The following is a 19,226-nucleotide window of genomic DNA, read 5'->3' as shown; positions in this document are numbered from 1 at the left end:
GAAGAGGAGGAGGAGAAGGAGGAGGAGGGAAAGGAGGAAGAAGAGGAGGGAGGAGGGGGAGGAGGAGGAAGAGGAGGAAGTAGTAGTAGAAGTAGAAGAAGAAACAACAACCCAGGCCTAGTAGTAATAGGTCTGCAGTTCCAGCATGAAGAGGCTGAGGCAGGAAAATTGAGAGTCCAAAACTGAAGCTACCTATAAGACCCTGTTGAAAGAAAAAAAGAAAGAAGAAAGGAAAAAAGGAAGGAAGGAAGAAAGAAGAAAGAGAGAGACAGCAAACAATATCTTGTTTACCTTTCTAACCAATTTTGGTCTCGATTCTGGTATTCAAGCTACCCAAACTGGATCCTGATTGAAAACACGATAAGAATTTAGTTTATAATGATGTTTTATATATAGCTATACACAGATATATAAACAATTCTGGAGGCTAGAGAGGTTAACTCCAAATTTTGGAGTCCTAGAGGTGCTACAAATTACACTGGGTTCCAACCAGTGATTACAGGTGAGGTAACAGCCTTTGGATGTGGCCTTGACATTGTACTGGGAGAAGAGAGAGCATTTTGGCCAAGAGTTAAAAGCTTCACATTCCATAATTAACAGTGGTAGAATAAGACACTCCTGGATTAAATTAAATAAGATGAGAGCCGGACATGATGAGAAAGAAACCTCTAGAATTCTACTATTCCCGGGTGGTTCACACTGGTGCAGTGGTGGCAATCCCTGGGTCATCTGACATTGCGTCAGACTTTGATAGAGAAGGATGACCCACAGGAGCAGCCTTGCTGGGCTTGAGGGTTATTCAACACTTGGAACGAGCTTCGGATCAGTTCTTGGCTGAAGTCCACCTGGGCTCCCTTAACGAAGGCCAAGCTATCAGAGTCAACCACCACTCTTGCCCCACCCTGTTCAAATACCCTGAAAAGACAAGAGGAAAGCATGAATGACAAATACCACAAACACCGAGAACACAACACCCTGAGCCCAGAGGTGTACATCCTGTTCTCCAATGCATGGAATATTGCTTAGGACTTCTAGCAGGGGCAGAAGGGACTGAAGCAGAAAGATTCAATGTAAAAAAGCAGAAGGATTATTTAAGGGTTCGGACTGAAACTAGTCCAGCCTTTTCTTAGGGTGGAACCTTGGTGTATATATATTCTTTAAAGATTTATTTATTTATTCATTTATTTTATGTGAGTATACCATTGCTCTCTCCAGACACACCAGAAGAGGGCATCAAATCTCACTACAGATAGTTGTGAGCCACTATGTGGTTGCTGGAAACTGAACTTAGGTCCTGTGAAAGAGCAGCCAGTGCTCTTAACCACTGAGCCATCTCTCCAGCCCTGGTTCAGCCTTTCTCAACTTGACTACCTATCGGACGCTAAATCATGGTCTTCCTTATTTTGAAACAAGAGGACAAATCTTTGCTGTATCCTCACAGTACAGAGAGGGTGATAGTGTTAAGCAAACTTAGACGCTTGGAAGTTTGGAATAAAAGCGCATCTTAAACTGGGGCCACTTTTATCCTCTGATACAGCCTCTAGCGACCCATCCGTCCTCCTTGCCTGTCGTCGGGGTTAATAACTGTATCCAGTGAAAATTTGTATTGGAATCCGGAGCATCCACCTCCCTCTACTTGCAGCCTGAGGAATTCTGACCCTTCGGTGATTTCCAGAAGCCTCTGAAATTCAGGAAAGAGGATCAAGAATGCCAAGCAAGCGGAGATAACGGGACCGGTGACTAGGAAGTCTTCTAGGGCCCTCCTGGGCACCGCCGCCCCGCGTCCGACCTCCTACCTGGACGCAGCTGTCTGTGAGGCGGATCTGTCCCTCGCCAGCCTCTGGAATGGAAGACGTTGTTTCCCAGCGGATCAAAGGCCTGGGAAAGACGGCGAGGAGCCTGCGATGTGAAGAAGGGAGACGAACCCGGGAAATGGCACCAGATGACCCTCTATAGACGCCTCGTACCCAAATCTGGGGACACCTTCTTCTGAACTGCCAAGCCTTCACCCCACACCCCACCCCGCGTGAGATTTAGCCTCCCATCTATCCTGAAGACGCAGAACCCAACACCCTTCCTAAGTGACGTTCCACCCTCGATACCTTCCCGAGCGCCTAGGAATGACAGCCCTGACCGCCTCGGCAGTTAGTGACAAGGCCTTGGAGGCCGCCATCTTACTCCGCAAGCTCCGCCCCTAGCATGGTCCAAATCCCCGCCTTGCCTGGGCTTCGGGAGGAGGGGAGAAGGGAGGGGGCGGGGCTGCATCGAGCCTCCGCCCCCAAGCGTGCCTATTGGGTATAGCGTGATAAGAGGGCTTTGATTGACAGAGAACGCTTCCACTTGCCGAAGTGGGTCGGTACCAATAGAACGGGGCGAACGCAAAGAGCGAGTTCTCAGCAGGCCCTGCCTGGAAGCGGAAGAGATGGGAGGAGATAAAGGGCAAGCTGCAGGCCTGGCGGCCCGGGAGCCCGGGGCGGGGCGCAGGCGGGCCTTCGCTGGTTACTGGTCACAAGTGGCCTGATCTGGCTCCACCCTCGGGTCTGCCGGGACAAGTTTATCTTGTGACTGTCCGCGCTGCTTTCCCTTCTTAGATTGCAGAGCTTTCATACCCACGATGCGCTTTCTGGCCGCCACGATCCTGCTGCTGGCGCTGGTCGCTGCCAGCCTGGCGGAGCCCCTGCACTTCAAGGACTGCGGTGAGCACTGAGCCCACTCGAGGAGACCCGCGGGGGTGGATTGGGCGGGTTCCTGGAACGTGGAATGGACTAGGTTGGGCCGAAGGTACTAGCCTTGATGAAACTTAACCCCTCCGCACAACTTTGTTTCTCCTTGCAATTCGTGTTTTGGGATAATCTAAAACACTCACAAGGCGAACCGTGTGCTGAAGTTCACTAAAGTTTCTTGGGTGAACATCAAGCGGGCATATATTACAGCGCTCAAGGGCTTGGAGATTTCAATGGACGGAGGAGGATTGCAGATTTAAGGCTAGCCTGGACTTATTGAGCCCTGTCTGAAAAAAAAGTAAACAAATAAAAGCAAAAAATAAAACAATAGGGTAGACAGCAGGTCTGCATCTAACACGGATTGAAGGAATAGGCACGGGACTTATTTTGATTTATGCCTTGTATCGTCACTGGCCTTTCTCCCTTTGTTCGTTTGAAGTTTGGTTGGGAGGGGACTGAGGCAGCCTCACTCTGTAGCCCAGTTTGGCCTTCCAAATCCATGTCAATTCTGCTCTGGTCTTAGACGAACCATCCACCTCCCCACCCCATCTCCGCTAAGGAGACAAAAGCTAGTTCTCCTTCTCATAACATTCATTTACAAAGTAGGGTTTCCATTGTCCTAATGAATTCCATGATTCTTGATCCTTGTCTCCTAAAAAATTCGTATTTCTAGTGACATCATGTGACGCCTCCCTCCCAACGCTGTCCCTGGACTCTTTATTGGAAAATATAATAGAGGGTAGAAATTCTGAGTTTGTCCAGTCAAGCCAGTACACTTAGTTGTGGGAGCAGTGCAGGGGGCTGGGGTGGAAAAGGCAGCAGTGATGGGTGGAAAGACAAACTGATTTTGTAAAATATTTGAGCAGGGGGAAACAGACCATAATGAAGCAGTAAGTTAAAGAGTTATTAGGGGGCTGGTGAGATGGCTCAGTGGGTAAGAGCACCCGACTGCTCTTCTGAAGGTCCGAAGTTCAAATCCCAGCAACCACATGGTGGCTCACAACCATCTGACGTCCTCTTCTGGAGTGTCTGAAGACAGCTACAGTGTACTTACATATAATAAAAAAAATAAATAAATAAATCTTTAAAAAAAAAAAAGAGTTATTAGGACTGGAGAGATGGCTTAGTGGTTAAGGGGAACTACTATTCCGGAGGACTAGAGTTCAATCCCCACATCAGGTGGCTCACAACTGCTTATACCCCAACTCTGGGCCTTCTCAGCTACCTACCTGCACTCCCAGGCACAGACACACACACACCCCTTACTAAGGAGGTAGAGGTGGGAGTGGGAGATGGATTAAAGCCTTCTGTAGTCACACTGCTGAGTGAGGAACCAAGCTAAATATGCTTCTCTGTAGCCAGTATCCAGTACTATGGAATGATAGTAAATACTCAATAAATACTCACTGAAAAAGGAAACAAGGGAATTCATACTGCCTCTAATATGATATTAAAAGTTCTGTTAAAGCGAAAGCAAGGGTGGGCAATGTGGAACTGGATTAAATAATAAGGGCCACTGCCTATCAATAGTTCACAGATGTCATCCACTAAACCTGGAGGCTAGCTCAAAGTGGCTGTTTCTTTAAAGTACCTGTTTTTCCCTTCTGTTAAACTTCTTAAATTTTTATTTTATTTCTCATGTGTGTGTGTGTATTCATGTGTACCCAAGCATGTGGAAGCCGGAGTCCAACCCCTCAAGTGTCATCCTCAAGAGCACTGCCCACGTCTTTTGAGACATAGTAGACCTCCCAGGGTCAAGATTACATGTGTGTGCCACCATAAGTGGCATTTTTATGTGGCTTCTGGGAATTGAATTCGGGTTTTCACTTTATCCACAGGGATATCACCCCCTACCCCTCCTTTATTGAGAACCAAGTCTCATTCACTGTATTCATTTTATTAACTTATTCTTCACTATCTGTTTTACAGAGAAGGAAACTAAAGCACACAGACCAACAGCAGGAGTTGATAAGTTGATAAGTCCCTAGGACTTATAAGGAGTTGATAAGTTGATAGCTGATAAGTCCCTAGGAGCCACTTGGACTGTGTTTTGTTTTGTTTTGTTTTGTTTTGTTTTGTTTTTTGAGACAGGATTTCTCTATGCAACAGATCCCTAGCTGTCCTAGAACTTGATCTGTGTGGACCAGGCAGCCTCAAACTCAGAGATCTGCCTGCCTCTGCCTTTTGAGAGGTGGGATTAAAGGCGCCCCCTCCTCACTGTCCTGCTGAACTTCATTATTTTGGTGGTAATGGTGGTGGGTTTTGTTTATTTTGAGACACCTTTGTAGACCAGGCTGAACTCACGAAGATTTGCCTGCCTCTACTTTGGCTGTGTTCATGTTCATGCCTGGCTTTTTTTGACAGGTTACACCTTGGAAGAACTTGTATTTTCATGTTGCATCCATCTATCTATCTATCTATCTATCTATCTATCTATCTATCTATCTATCTGTGTGTATGTATGTATGTATGTAGGAGGACCCAGAGGGCAGCTTTCAGAAGTCAGTTCTCCCCGGGAAATTGAACTCAGGTTCTCAGCCTTGGTAGCGAGGCCCTTTACTTGCTGAGTCAGCTCTCCGGCCTAGAGTTAACTTAAAGGAAAGCGGGGGTGTATGTGCATGTGTGTGTGTGTATGTATGTATGTATATGTATGTGTATGCGCATGTGTGTGCCATGACTGATTTTTTAATTTCCTTTTTTTGTTGTGTTGTGATTGTTTGTTTTGGTTTTTTTGAGACAGGGTTTCTCTGTATAGCCCTGGCTGTCCTGAAACACACTTTGTAGACCAGGCTGGCCTTGAACTCAGAAATCCGCCTGCCTCTGCCTCCCAAGTGCTGGGATTAAAGGCGTGGGCCACTACGCCTGGCTTGAATTTCCTTTTGAATTAGAAAATATAATGTAAAAATGTCGGCACCCAGGTGAAAGGTTTTGCATTCCATTCTATGCCCACCTTCTCCTGGGCTGGGATCGCCTCAAGTGTAAAATAGAACCAAGTGAGCTGCTGCTTATGCAGTGTTTGCAGTGGGAACTGAGGAGTGTGTTCTATTGACTTTTGAAGTCCGGGAACCTCTTGTCAGGGGGCAGGAGAAAAACCGCATAAAGGAACTCTTAAGTACCCTTTCCCCAGATCCTGTGAGATCATGTGACCCAGCAGCTGGGTGGAGCTGGGCACTGAAGTTCACGTGAACTTCGATTTTCAACTCAGGGGCTGGTGTAAGATGATGCTTCTCACACAGGGTACTGAGCACGAGCTGTGCAGGCCAGCTGGGAGATGGGGATTGTAAAGTGTTGTTTACAGACCTCCGTAGATCAGCCTTGTGGCCTTGAGGGAATTTGAAGAGCACCTTCCAGCCTGAGGGCAAGCCCGGTAGAGAACGTCAAGTGCATTCAGTTTTTCACTTTGTCATTTCTAGTTTTACTGAATGGTTCTGAGCTAACTACGTAGCAGGCAGCGTGGTCCCGGCTTGTGATTTGCCTACTCTCTACTCTCTCCATTCTCCATTCCAGACAGCAAGTGTCTGGACTGTGGGTTGCAAATGTTATTTTCGTCTATGAAGTATATTTAAGGAGAGGCATAGCTTTGGTGCGAGAGGAGAGCTTTGCTTACCCACCCAGGAACAGGTACTTTAGCTCTCGGACCGAATCCAGACGTGATGGTAATCATAACCTCCAACTTCAATGGCACCACCGTGTTCCAGATAAGTATCTGAAATCTGCAGATACGCTGGCCCGCTAACCCTAGGGCAGCCCAGATGTGAAGTATCTTGCCTTGAAGCTACACAGTGGAAAGCTGAGCTGGTAAGACTTCAAGCCCAGGTGATGAGCCTTAGTCAGCTAGAGTATCATTAACCTACCCTGTCAGGGGCTTGAATTATTCTTTTTCCTACCAGTATTTTATCAGCATAAGTAGTGTTTACACGTATAATATTTCTAGCAACTATGCAACCCTTAGCTTAGTAATTTTACTGGAGAGGAAAAGAAATCCAGGGTCAAGTACCCATAACTGGAACTGTCGCAGGAGTGTGAACAAGCCTGGGTTTTGGTCACCGCTACACGCTAGGCGTGACCACACGGTTCAAATGCCAGTTAAAGAGTCAGGTAAAGCCGAGCGGTGGTGGCGCACACCTTTAATCCCAGCACTTGGGAGGCAGAGGCAGGCGGATTTCTGAGTTTGAGGCCAGCCTGGTCTACAGAGTTCCAGGACAGCCAGGGCTACACAGAGAAACCCTGTCTTGAAAAACCAAAATAAATAAATAAATAGTCAGGTAAAGAGGGCCAGAGGTGTGGCTCAGTGGCTTAGGGTACTTACTGCTCTTCCAAGGGACTCAGGTTCAGTTCCCAGGACCCTCGTGGTGGCTCACAACCATCCATAGCTCCTAGGGAATCCAATGCCCTCTTCTGATCTCCATGGGTACCGTGTGTGTATATGTATGCACAGGAAATGGGTTCACACACATACAGTAAACAAACCTTAAAGAAAAAAAAATTTTAAGAGCAAGCAATATTGAAAAGCTGAGAAAGATTTATTCAGTGTGGCCACACTGGAAAGAAGAACGTACAAATGTCCCGGTCAGTCTTGGGCATGGATAAGAGGTGTAAAGGAGTAATAAGGCCGTCAGCTCAGGTCTCTCCTACTAGGTGGCCTAACAAGTTGTCGGATCTGTGTGAAATCTCTTCCTGGGGAGCAGGTCTCTCTTCTGGCTGGCATCAAGGTCTCGCCTTCCCCCACAAGCCATGGGGGTTCACTGTTTCAGTAATCTCAGCCTAGCTAGGATGGCTACTCTGCTGGTCAGTGTAGCTGGGTTTGCGTCCATCTTGGCTGAGTGAATCAGCCGTGCTTGGGACCCAAGTGTGTATGTATGTATTTATTTATCTATTTGTTTGTTTGAAACAAAGCTGGTCTCAATCCGTGTTTCTCTTGCCTCAGCGGCTTGACTGACTCAGAGTACTGGCTGACCTGTAGTACCTTGGCCAGTCCGGGCCCTAAAAGTTTTCGAGGGGACTATAAATCCTCTGTCTCCCCCTTCCTCTGCTCAGTTCTGGGAAAAGTCAGTTTAATGATCTAGTCAAGACTTGACTTAGAGCCAGAGCGCTGCTCCGTGATCCTCTTGGATCGGCCCTTGCCCTCAGAGAACGTGACTAACAGGAAGGCAGAAGTGCTGTGGAGGACGTTAGCTTTAAGGGAGGGTCCTCCCACTGTAGAAAGAGCCAGTTCCTCCTTTTAGAGCCATTCTTCCACTGAGGGTTGAAATTGGTGATTTCCCTTATGTTCCATAAACCACTCACTCACAAGTCAGCGGGTTGTATGTACCACTAACCTACAAAGCTAAGTTTGACTGACTAACCCAGACCACTCATACAACTGCCTATTGCTTTAGGAAGCCGTGTACAGCTGGAGCCTTTAAGCTAGAAAAGGCCTGCCAGCTGGCTCAGCTGCTCAGGGCCATTGTTACCAAGATGACCTGAGTTTAATCCCAGACATCCAGATCCCACTGGAAACTGAGTGAGGAGTCATGGAAGGGCCCTGCAGGCTGAGGACAGTGAGACGTGGAGGAGGGGGAAGCAGGGGCCCCGGGGGAGGGGGCAGCTTAGCTCAGAGGAAGTGAGTCCAGGACAGTGGAAAGGCCTTCCATGGGAGACTTAGCATCACTCTGTAGACCAAGCCCCACCGGGTTCTTGATGACCGAGAGACAGTCCATGCTTATCCATACTGTTTATTGCCCGTTCAGTGTGGGTGCAGATCACTTCCCCAGGGTGGGTCAGAGATTAAATACCTTTTACAGGAAGGAATGTCCAAGAAGGGAAGATTATTGGCTAAACCCTCAGGGCCTCATTAGCATGGAGAACTCTGTTCTGATCTTTGAGACCATTACTTTCCTATGTGAGGAGTGTGGTCACATGTTCCAGACCAGGAATCTTGTCAGGGAGCAGGGAGGTGCCTACTGTTCTCAGATGGGTGCTGGGGTCTCTGAACCTGCTCAGCCTTACCAAGTTTCCTGGCACTACCCCACATACATATTCCCTTTGCCAAAAAAAATCGACTAGATTTTTATTCAATTTATAGAATTGATTTTAGCAGTACTGAGTCTCAAGTTGTGAGTGTGTGTGTGTATGAGAGAGAGAGAAGGTGGGTGTGTAACGTGTGTGGATGTGCACACGTAGAGCTCAGAGGATAACTTCATGTGTCAGTCCTTACCTTCTCTCTCTCTCTTTTTTTTTTTTTTTTTTGGTTTTATTGCCGCTGTGCTGGCTGCACCCTGCAATGTAGCTGACTAGAAAGCTCACAGGGTTTCCTCTCTCTGCTCGCATCTCCATAAGCACAGGAGTCACACGTGCACACCACCACACCCAGCTTCCTTTGCAGGGGTTCAAACTCAGGCCCTCACACTGTGCAGCAAGCGTTTCACCTCCTGAGCCATCTACCCCGCCCCAACTTCTTCATTCTAATTGTGCATCGTCTTAAAGAGTTCATCTCAGAGCCGGGCATGGTGGTGCACACCTTTAACCCCAGCACTTGGGAGGCAGAGGCAGGCGGATTTCTGAGTTCGAGCCCAGCCTGGTCTACAGAGTTCCAGGACAGCCAGGGCTATACAGAGAAACCCTGTCTTGGAAAAAAAAAAAAAGAGTTCATCTCAGGAAAGCAGAAGCATCCCCAAGTACAGTGAGGGAGGAGGGTACCTCCCATGAGGCACTGGGCAGCCTCGGGGATGCAGTTTTCTTCCCTAGTCAAACTCAACTTTGTTTTCTTTATTTTTCTTTTCTTTTTTTTTTTCAGGCTCTAAGGTGGGAGTTATAAAGGAGGTGAATGTGAGCCCGTGTCCCACCGATCCCTGTCAACTGCACAAAGGCCAGTCCTACAGTGTCAACATCACCTTTACCAGTGGTGAGTAGATGTGGCGTCTCCCTCCAATTCATGCCGATCCCATAATATAAATGTATGTGAGGCATAGGAGTGAGCAAAGGGGACCAAGGGATTTGTCAGCCTCCTTCCTGACAACGTACACAAAGCTAGAATTCGCTATGTTCTCAGACAGGACGGAGTCTGGGTCCATAATTCTCCGATACTTGTCGAGTTCGGAAAGGAAACCTGGAGGACTGAGTTGATGGAAGGGAGGACCCCGTTCAACTGACAATTCCAGCTAGATGTGGGAAGCGGGGGGAATCCTGTAGTAGTTTCACAACATATAAAACAGACGCCAAAGCTGGGAACGTGAAACCTTAGCTGTGAGTCAGAACTACTCCAGAGCTCCTCTCAGATGCCAGGGTAGCTGTGTGATGTCTCACAGCAGGAAACCCCCAGGGCCACCACTGTGTCCTCAAACACCCTTCACGCTCTGGGCTCCTACTGTTTCAGGTGCAGCCTGGTCCTGGAAGCCTTACCGAGGTGGCGGTGTGGGAGTGACAGCCACGCTGGAGTGGTACCTAGAGTTATGGGAGAGGTTAGCTAGTCTACGTAGGAGGGCTCTATAGCAGGGTAGCCTCAAGCTGTAAAGTTCTGGGAGGGGGAGCTGCAGCTCTAGTTTTGCATGTACTGCCAGGATTCACACTCTACCTACAGGAGGAAGGTTTTGAGTTTCCCGTGGGTCTAAGGCATTGGGTCCTTGGTATGGCTGTGCCCACTTCAATTATACACATTCACCTGGGGCTCCATCCACCCCACACACTCCCTCCAGGCTTCCCTGCGCCCCGCAGGCTTCCGTTTGTCTCACCAGTGAGGACCAGACTCCTCGTAAGCAAACAGCTTGATTCTGCTGTGGCCACAGGTTAGAGAGAACAGCTTGGCGTTTTGTCTGACTTGACCCATAATGCACATCGAACTCTTAGAGGGGTTTCAGCTGACGATAGAATGGAAGCTATTTACATTGTGATTAGTAGAAACTTAATTCTGCAAACTTCAAAACTCCTTCATAACCTTCATTCCAGCCAGCCTGTGGGGGAAGCCCAAGAGCAGCCTCATATTCTAGGTAATTCTAGGCTAGATGAAACTACATAGAGAGACCTTATCTCAGTAGGCTCTCAACTTTCCTCATGCTCCGACCCTTTAATATAGATCCTCATGTTGTGGTGACCTCTAGCCACAAAATTGCTTTCGTTTCTACTTCATAACTGTAATTTGGCTATTGTTATGAGTCATGGTGTAAATTTCTGATATGTGACCCTACAAAAGGGTCATTTGACCCCCCTCAAAGGGGTCAAGACCCACAGGTTGAGAACTGCTGCCTTATCTCAAGAGAAAGGGTCTGTGTGAAGTGGCTCTGTGGGTAAAAGCACTTGTCCCCAAGCTGGATGACTTACGTTCAATCCCGAGAACCCAGACAGTCAAAGGAAAAAAACTGAATCCTTCAAGTGGTTCTCCGATCTCCACTTGTGCATTGTGTCACACTCGAGACACGCCCCCCATACACACACCCACAGGGGTGTGGGGCCGGTGTTGCACCACAGAGACATGGCTCAGCAGTTGAGAGAGCTTGCTGCCCTTGAAGAGGACCTCAATTGGATTTCCGATGCCCATGTGGTGACTCACAACCACCTGCAACTCCAGCTCAAGGGGATCGAGTCCTGCCACCTCCCCTCCTTGCACAGGCACCAAAACATATGTGTGCATACACACAGACACATAAAGATAAATGAAGATATCTAGACACGTGCAAAATGCTTCTCTCTGGAGAGAGCAGCTGCTTGGAAACCTTCCTTTGCTTACTCTCCCGTGAACTATGTAGGACTCAAAGTTCTCAGCACTGTTGGCTTCCAAGCTTGAAGAATGCCCACTCCGCTTACTTTCCTCATATGCCCTGTCCCCTGTTTGTTTAAGAAAAAAATCTAGAGGTTGGGGAGAGACTCAGTATGTAAGAACACTTGCTGCATAAATGTGAAGACCTGAGTTCAGATCCCAGCACCTACATAAAAAGCCGGGTGTGGACACACACACACACACACACACACACACATACATACATGCATTCAGGGCAGTGGGTGGCAGAGGCTGGCCGGCTGGAAAGATGAATGGAACCAGCCCAGCTCCAGGGTTAGTGAGGGCCTCAATCAGAGTTTCTCTCGCTGCAGTGAATCACCATGACCAAAAAGCAAGTTGGTTTGGTACCAGTGGCAGGGTTAGGTTTAAGTATGGAGAAAACTTTAGTGGCAGTGATGGCGTCGGTGGTGGCCGTGCTGTGTGTGATGCCAGTGGGGATGACTGTAATGGATTCAGAAGCCATTTTGGAGGCAGTGGGCACAGCAGCAATTTTGATAGTTACCGTAATTCATCTTCAGATGCTGGGCCTGTGATGGAAGGCAGCTCTGGAGGCAGAAGCTCTGGGGCCCATGGTGGTAAAAAGGTGCCTAGCTAAACCACAAGACCAAGCTGCCAGTGCAGTAGCTCTCTGTGGCAGAAGGTTCTAGTTATAGCCAGGAAGCCAAGCTTACAGGAGAGGAGAGCCCAGGAAGTGACGGGGAAGCCTCAGGTTATAAGTTAAGACCTCAGCAAAACACAGTAGCGGTGGTGAGAAGAAGACATGCTTTAGATACTCCTGGTGTATCTGAGCTGTTTCTGTGACTAATTGCGGAACAAGTTATTTTAGTTTCTGTTCTGTGGAAAGTGTAACACATTCCAGTGACGGGGTGGGGGTGGGGGGTGTTGTGTTCTGTTTCATAATTGTTATTATGACTTTGGATTTTGGGTTTTTTTTTTTTTTAGTTTTGATTTTAGATTTATTCTATAGTTTTTGCCAGCATGTGTGCATATTTAGTATATGCATGTCTGGTGCTCACAAGGGTCAGGGGAGGCTGTTGGATCCCCTAGAATTAGTGTTCTGGATGGTTGTAAGCCACCATGTAGATGCTGAGACCTGAACCCTGGTCCTCTGGAAGAACAACAAGCCTTCCTCCCTGCCTGGGTTACTCTCCGCTGCTCCCTCCCCAAGTGAAGGGTTTTAATGCACAAAGTTTTCTTGATCCGTGTTGTTGATCAGAGTAATGGTCGGTCTGATCATGATGCTGAATAAACATAGAGTCCCTGAGAGGGAGGGGCGCACTGACTGCTGCTCTTCATAGAGGTCCCGAGTTCAATTCCCGCAACCACACGGTGGCTCACAACCATCTGCAATGGGATCCGATGCCCCCTTCTGGTGTGTCTGAAGACAGCAACAGGGTACTCACATACATAAAATAAATAAATCTTAAAAAAGAAAAGAGTCCCTGTTGATGACCTGGCAGGTGACGAAGCCTGCTCTGTCGCCAAGGCTGACACCCTAAAGTTGAACCGCAGAATCCACGCCGTGAACAGGAAGTCTGACTCCTGAATCTTGTCCTCTCACCTCTGTACATATGCTGTGACCTCTCCCCCACTGACTACGTGTACTAATGTAATTTAGGCATTGTTATTATTTAAAAAGGAAACAAGTGAGACCCGGCTAATACCCTAGGTCTCTAAAATGCCCTTACAATGTGTAATGTTACTGGAGGAGACGGGTCTGGGCCCTGGCAGCCTTGTCCTCCGTGTGCTGATTAAAAACACAGTGACAGCTTGTGAGAGGAAACTGAGTGTGGTCACACTGGGAAGAGGAACAAATCCAGAGGCTGAGTGAGCTCTTCTGGGTCACTGACCTTAGTGAGCTCTTCCGGGTCACTGACAAGGCTTAGGTCTAAATAGAAGGCAAGAGGTCAAGGTATTAAATGTATCCTTAGCTCAGCTCCTGGCCTGTCTCCAAGTTGTCAGAACCCTGTGACCTTCCTACATGGCAAGTTCCTTCTTTTGCTGGTACCAGGGCTCAGCTTTTCCCTTCTTCCAGTGGGGAGTTCCAATTCCTTGGGGCACATTGTTTCCATAGCCTGATAGTCAGAGGGAGGCACACGGTGGTCTCTTTAGAATACCTTCACTCCTGGCTTTCATCCCTTCTGCTTATCTTGCAGGGTAGGGGCTAGAGAAATGAACTTCCTTTTTAATCTCCCACAGCATCTGAAGGATTACCTGCCACTGCTGTGCTAGACTGTAGTATTTAAAAACTCAGTGACAGAAGTCAGTGGTCCTGGGAGAGAGATAAGGTTATCTGTCCCAGTAGCCTGATTCCCTTGATGGAGAGCAAGTGAAGAGACCAGCTTCCTTCATCACGTGACAAGGCTAGGTATTGAATGTGACTCATAGGGATGGAGACCCCACAGTTCGGGACTCCCTGATCTTCTGGAGTCACCATTCCAGCATTTAATGATGTATTTGACGACTTGACTTAGATTCACAAATGCATAGCTGCCTTCCACCTGACTCCCTGTCTTCCTAGGCACTCAGTCCCAGAACAGCACGGCCTTGGTCCACGGCATCCTGGAAGGGATCCGGGTCCCCTTCCCTATTCCTGAGCCTGACGGTTGTAAGAGTGGAATCAACTGCCCCATCCAGAAAGACAAGGTCTACAGCTACCTGAATAAGCTTCCGGTGAAGAGTGAATACCCCTGTGTAAGTGGCACTGTGGCCGAGGACACCAGGCGCGCCCCGGGGCTGGGAGTGAGATGCAGAGACTGGGGCAAAGAGCTGGTGGTGGAGCAGGAAAGGCCTGAGGGAGAGGAGATGAGTTGAGGGACCCAAGGGCGCCATTTTTATAGCCCTAGCCCTCACCGCCTCCCTGTGTAGTGGTGCTATTATCTCTGACGTACAAGCAAAGAATTTTAAGCTTCTGGTATTACATAATACAGAGTCCAGTCCACTCTGCCAAGAAGTCTTAGCACCTGGATTTAGAGCTACGTCTCCTAAGTCCAAAGCCTGTGCAGTGTTAAAAGATGTTACCTAGGTAACAAATAGTTAAAGGTATAAACTGCCTTGGCAGCATCTTCAGGATCCTGGTATCTCCTCCATATTCTTTGTTGGTTTTTTTTTTTAACTCATTAATTGAAAATGTTATTAGTAAAATGTTTTTCCCTTGGTGTAGATAAGAACTGTATTTATCTTTCTGAATCTCTTGGCACTTTCTTTTTTTTTTTAATTAATATTTTCCTCATTTACATTTCCAATGCTATCCCAAAAGTCCCCCATACCCTCCCCCCCCCCAACTCCCCTACCCACCCACTCCCACTTTTTGGCCCTGGCGTTCCCCTGTACTGGGGCATATAAAGTTTGCGTGTCTAATGGGCCTCTCTTTCCAGTGATGGCCGACTAGGCCATCTTTTGATACAAATGCAGCTAGAGTCAAGAGCTCTGGGTTACTGGTTAGTTCATAATAATGTTCCACCTATGGGGTTGCAGTTCCCTTTAGCTCCTTGGGTACTTTCTCTAGCTCCTCCATTGGGGACCCTGTGATCCATCCAATAGCTGACTGTGAGCATCCACTTCTGTGTTTGCTAGGCTCCGGCATTGTCTCACAAGAGACAGCTATATCAGGGTCCTTTCAGCAAAATCTTGCTAGTGTATGCAATGGTGTCAACGTTTGGAGGCTGATTATGGGTCTCCTCCATATTCTTAAGGAGAGAGCAGGACCACTTAGCAGCAGCACTTGAGTGTCTCAGTGGAGCTGTGCGCCCCTCCATCCACAAGCCGACTTTATGTACTCGCTATCCACAGGTGCTGGAGTGGTGTCCCCTAGGTAGGGATCGTTATAAAAATGAAGGACATAAAGCCAGTGCCCCCCCACCCCCCCCAAAAAAGGGGCTACTTCATTGTTTTGTTCTAAAATTGTTTGTATTCAGACGAGATCTCACTTGGTAGCCCAGGTTGGTTGGCCTTGAACTCAAGGCAGTCCTCCTGCCTCAACCTCGAAAATTCTGGAATTACAGACATATGTCATTAATCTTCACAGGCGTTACTTTTTTTTTAAAGGAAGTCAAGTAGAACCCAGATGTAATTTGTTTCTAGAAAAAGAGAAGTAATTAACAGACATTCTAGAAGACTGAAATATCAGTGGTCTTTGAGACAGTGGTTCTCAACCCCCTTGGGGCTAAACGACCCTTTAACGAGGGTCACCTAAGAAACACAGATATTAACATGATTCTTACAGCAGCAAAATTACAGTTATGAAGTAGCAACGAAAATAAATTTTTGGTTGGGAGTCACCACAACATGAGGAACTGTATTAAAGGGTCACAGCATCAGGAAGGTTGGGTACCCCTAGTTTAAGGGTTGTTGGAGACCCTAAAGATTTGTAGGTGGCTGGCTCACAGCGTCAGTATGCAGAGATCTGTCAGAGCCTGATTCACGGTAGGTACTTTGTATTTAGTTTGAAAAGTTTAAACTGTTTAAAAAAACAGTAACGTCGGGCTGGGCGTGGTGGCGCACGCCTTTAGTCCCAGCACTCGGGAGGCAGAGGCAGGCGGATTTCTGAGTTCGAGGCCAGCCTGGTCTACAAAGTGAGGTCCAGGACAGCCAGGACTACACAGAGAAACCCTGTCTCGAAAAACCAAAAAAAAACAAAAAACAAAAAAAAACCAGTAACATACACGAGTCTTGCAATCAAAGCCAGGTTTTCAGGAATGTAGCTGTTATTGCCCCGCAAGTGTTACATTGTGAAGTCAGTTTGAGGGGAAGGTGTCTGTAACTAAGGATGGGCAACCCCTTCCCTTGAGTGCTTAGGTTAGAGAGGAACCATGAAGAAAGAGCTACTTGATTAGAATTAGAGGTGGGGGCTGGAGAGATGGTTCAGTGGTTAGGAGCACTTGATGCTCTTCTAGGGGACCAGTTAGTTCCCAGCTGCCTATGGCCCCTCACAACTCTCTATAACTCCAATTCTAGGGGTTTCAATGCCCTCTACTGGTCAACTAGGACACTGCGTGCACATGGTGCTCTTATATACTTTCTGACAAAACACTCATACCACTGGTCCTAGTGGCTCATTAAATCTCTAAAACAACAACAAACAAACAAACAACCCTGTTGATGAGCACCTTTAATCCCAGAGCAGGCAGATCTCTGAATTCAGAGCTAGCCTACAATACATGGTGAGATTGTCTAAAAAAAAAACCTACAAAATTAGAAGGGACAATGGCTCACACTTCCAACACAGAAAGCTCAGGCAGGAGGATCACTATGGGTTGAAGGCCAGCCTCAGCTATCTAGTGTATTCTGGAGGTCCAGGTTAGCCCGGGATGAAGAAGTGAGACTATGTCTTAAGAAACAAAGTACCAACAACAACACAGCTCATAGCTTCAACGTAAAGAGTCAAGGTGGCGATCTCAAATGAGAGTTGAGCAGAAATCATCTTAAGACCTGTGCACGATGGTGCTGTAATCCTGGCGCTCAAAAAGGCAGGGCAGGAGCATCACTGTGCGTTCAAAACAGCCTGGGTTGTATGATAAGTTCCAAGCCAGTCTGGGCTTTGATGTGAGAACCTGCGTTAGAAGACACAAAGCAAAACGGGGAGAGGAAGAAGGAGTGGGGGCCGGGGAGGGGACAACACAGTTTAAGGAGGTTAGGTGACATTCTTTGGCTTCACAGGGTGGTGACCCTTGACATTATTCAGTTGCACATGTCTTTGGACCAGGGGTTCTCAACCCTTCCAAAGGTTTGACCCTTTAATACAGTTCCTCATGTTGTGATGACCCCCAACCAGAAAATTATTTTTGTTGCTAATTCATAGCTGTACTTTTGCTACTGCTATGAATTGTAACATAAGTATTTGTGTTTCCCCGTGGTTTGGGGAGAGCCCTGTGAAAGGGTCATACAACTCCCCTAGGAGTCATGACCCACAAGTGGAGGACCACTGCTTTGGACCAACCTTGTGCTTGGCCGTCTCCATTCCTAGCTAACAAGAGAGTTTCCTTACACCGAGGAATCATAGGAGACTCTAGTTATGCGCCTCTGATCTAAGGATGGAACCTGGGAGTGCACACCTATAATCCCAGCACTCAGGAGGCAGAGACTGGAAGTTGGGAGCCAGTCTGAGCTACATAGCAAGTTCTAGGTCAGCTAAAGCTGTGTGACAAAAACTCTGTTTCAACAAAGGGAGGGAGGGAAGAAAAATAGGAAAGAAAAGAGAAGGATTTTAGAGTTACGTTTGATAATCAGGTATGGTGATCCACCTATAATCCCGGTAGTCAAGGGACTGAAGTAGGGGGTTACCACAAATTTAAGGCCATACTACATAGTAAATTCAAAGCCAATCTAGGCTAGCTAACAAGACTGTATCTTCTAAAAAGAAAATAGAGCCGGGTGGTGGTGGCGCATGCCTTTAATCCCAGCACTCGGGAGGCAGAGGCAGGCGGATTTCTGAGTTTGAGGCCAGCCTGGTCTACAAAGTGAGGTCCAGGACAGCCAGGGCTACACAGAGAAACCCTGTCTCAAAAAAAAAAAAAAGCACTAGCTGTTCTTACAGAAGACCCAGGGTTCAATTCCCAGCCCCAAGAGGCAGCTCACAGCCATCTCCAGTGCCAGGGGACTTGGTTCCCTTCTCTGCCCTCTGTGGGTATCAGGGACACAAGTGGGGCACATACACACATATTCAGACAAATGTTCATACACATAAAAAATGTTTGTTTGTTTGTTTGTTTGTTTTTTAAATGTAAGCAGGAAAGAAGGGAGGAAAGAAATACCACACTTAGAAGACTATGTTCATAAACTGGACTAGGTTGGAGGATACCGTTGACTAACAGAGTTCACCCTTCTGAGCTTAAGATCACAGGCTACCCTAATCTGGCTTCAAGGTGATAGGACTTAAAAAGAATCGGAATTGAAAGTGCACGCTTAAGCCAATTATGGATAAAAACCAAGGTTCTAGTTTCATTTTTTCCAATTCTTTTTCTTTTTTCCAGATAAAACTGGTGGTGGAATGGAAACTTGAAGATGACAAAAAGAATAATCTCTTCTGCTGGGAGATCCCAGTTCAGATCACAAGCTAGGCTCCTTGGCGCCCTGTGTCTGTGGGCTGAGAGGCCATGGACGGAGGGAGGGGAAGAAACAGAAATCAGACCCGAAATGGAATCAGTGCCATATGATGAACAGAATTTCAAGAATGCTGTTTGATGCCTTTTAACCTCCAAAGAAGTACCTGCAAGCCTACTACTCTTGAGAGCTCAGAGCCATTGTCCCCCGAGATAGCCTCTGGGGAGGCTTCGGGAGGGAAAGGGGAAACTGGAAAGATTAGATTGGTGTCCATGGCTGTTTGCTGTTGGATTACAGGCAGGTTCCACCAGACAGGATGGGACGGGGTTGCTTAGGGATGTCAGATACCTTGGCCCAGGGCTATGGATCCACTGTGAAGGATGGCTTCCCAGAGTGTTCTGGCTGCCTGGGGGTGTTAGCTCCCCTGTTTCTAAGTGCCTCCTGAGTCCCCAGCCCCTGGCTTATCAGTCAGATGAGTCTCCTTGGTAGCCTCTGCCCCAACGCTTCAGCAGTAGCGACTAGCTCTCCTCGGTATCCAGACTGGCTGAGGGGAGGTCTGCCGCAGAAATTTGTCTCTGAGTGGCTGCGTCTTTGTGGTTAGCTCTCGTTCTTTGGTAGTTTTCATTAAAGCCAATCCTTGGTAGCAGGTGCTTGGTTTTGTTTTTTAACGGTATTTGTCTGTATCCTCTCTCTGCATGTAAGGTTGGGCC

The 19,226-nt window shown here is 47.6% G+C and overlaps 2 protein-coding genes across 3 annotated transcripts; one reads left to right on the top strand and one right to left on the bottom strand.

The window, feature by feature from the left end:
- Positions 1–367: 367 nt before the first annotated feature.
- Isca2 (iron-sulfur cluster assembly 2) lies at positions 368–2,214 on the bottom strand. Of its 2 annotated transcripts, none has more exons than XM_021179319.3 (4): positions 2,103–2,214; positions 1,797–1,899; positions 1,566–1,681; positions 368–915 (listed from the first exon to the last, which is right to left on the bottom strand). In XM_021179319.3, exons 1-4 carry the CDS (start codon positions 2,171–2,173, stop codon positions 741–743), a joined length of 465 nt encoding a protein of 154 aa, XP_021034978.1. In that variant the 5' UTR covers positions 2,174–2,214; the 3' UTR covers positions 368–740. The 2 variants fall into 2 exon arrangements, with proteins under 2 accessions (XP_021034978.1, XP_021034979.1); XM_021179320.3 differs by having other exon boundaries at positions 1,797–1,878.
- A 199-nt stretch (positions 2,215–2,413) lies between these two features.
- Positions 2,414–19,162, top strand: Npc2 (NPC intracellular cholesterol transporter 2). Its single transcript, XM_021178916.3, has 4 exons — positions 2,414–2,696; positions 9,499–9,606; positions 13,997–14,169; positions 18,447–19,162. The coding sequence occupies exons 1-4, from the start codon at positions 2,615–2,617 to the stop codon at positions 18,531–18,533; spliced, it is 450 nt and encodes a 149-aa protein (XP_021034575.1). The 5' UTR covers positions 2,414–2,614; the 3' UTR covers positions 18,534–19,162.
- The last annotated feature ends 64 nt before the right edge of the window (positions 19,163–19,226 follow it).

This window comes from Mus caroli, unplaced genomic scaffold (assembly GCF_978045245.1).
Source record: "Mus caroli unplaced genomic scaffold, Mus_caroli_1 scaffold_14, whole genome shotgun sequence".
NCBI classification, from domain to species: domain Eukaryota; kingdom Metazoa; phylum Chordata; class Mammalia; order Rodentia; family Muridae; genus Mus; species Mus caroli.
Note: the sequence above shows the minus strand (reverse complement) of the source record. Positions and strands in the feature narration are given on the sequence as shown.

Excerpts from the sequence above, each read along its gene's own strand:
- Isca2 (XM_021179319.3), bottom strand. The coding sequence starts at position 2,173 with ATGGCGGCCTCCAAGGCCTTGTCACTAACTGCCGAGGCGGTCAGGGCT. Across the intron at positions 1,900-2,102 it reads ATTCCTAGGCGCTCGGGAAG|GCTCCTCGCCGTCTTTCCCA; the intron begins GTATCGAGGGTG and ends TTCACATCGCAG. Across the intron at positions 916-1,565 it reads GTTATTAACCCCGACGACAG|GGTATTTGAACAGGGTGGGG; the intron begins GCAAGGAGGACG and ends TTGTCTTTTCAG.
- Npc2 (XM_021178916.3), top strand. The coding sequence starts at position 2,615 with ATGCGCTTTCTGGCCGCCACGATCCTGCTGCTGGCGCTGGTCGCTGCC. Across the intron at positions 9,607-13,996 it reads CAACATCACCTTTACCAGTG|GCACTCAGTCCCAGAACAGC; the intron begins GTGAGTAGATGT and ends CTGTCTTCCTAG. Across the intron at positions 14,170-18,446 it reads TGAAGAGTGAATACCCCTGT|ATAAAACTGGTGGTGGAATG; the intron begins GTAAGTGGCACT and ends TCTTTTTTCCAG.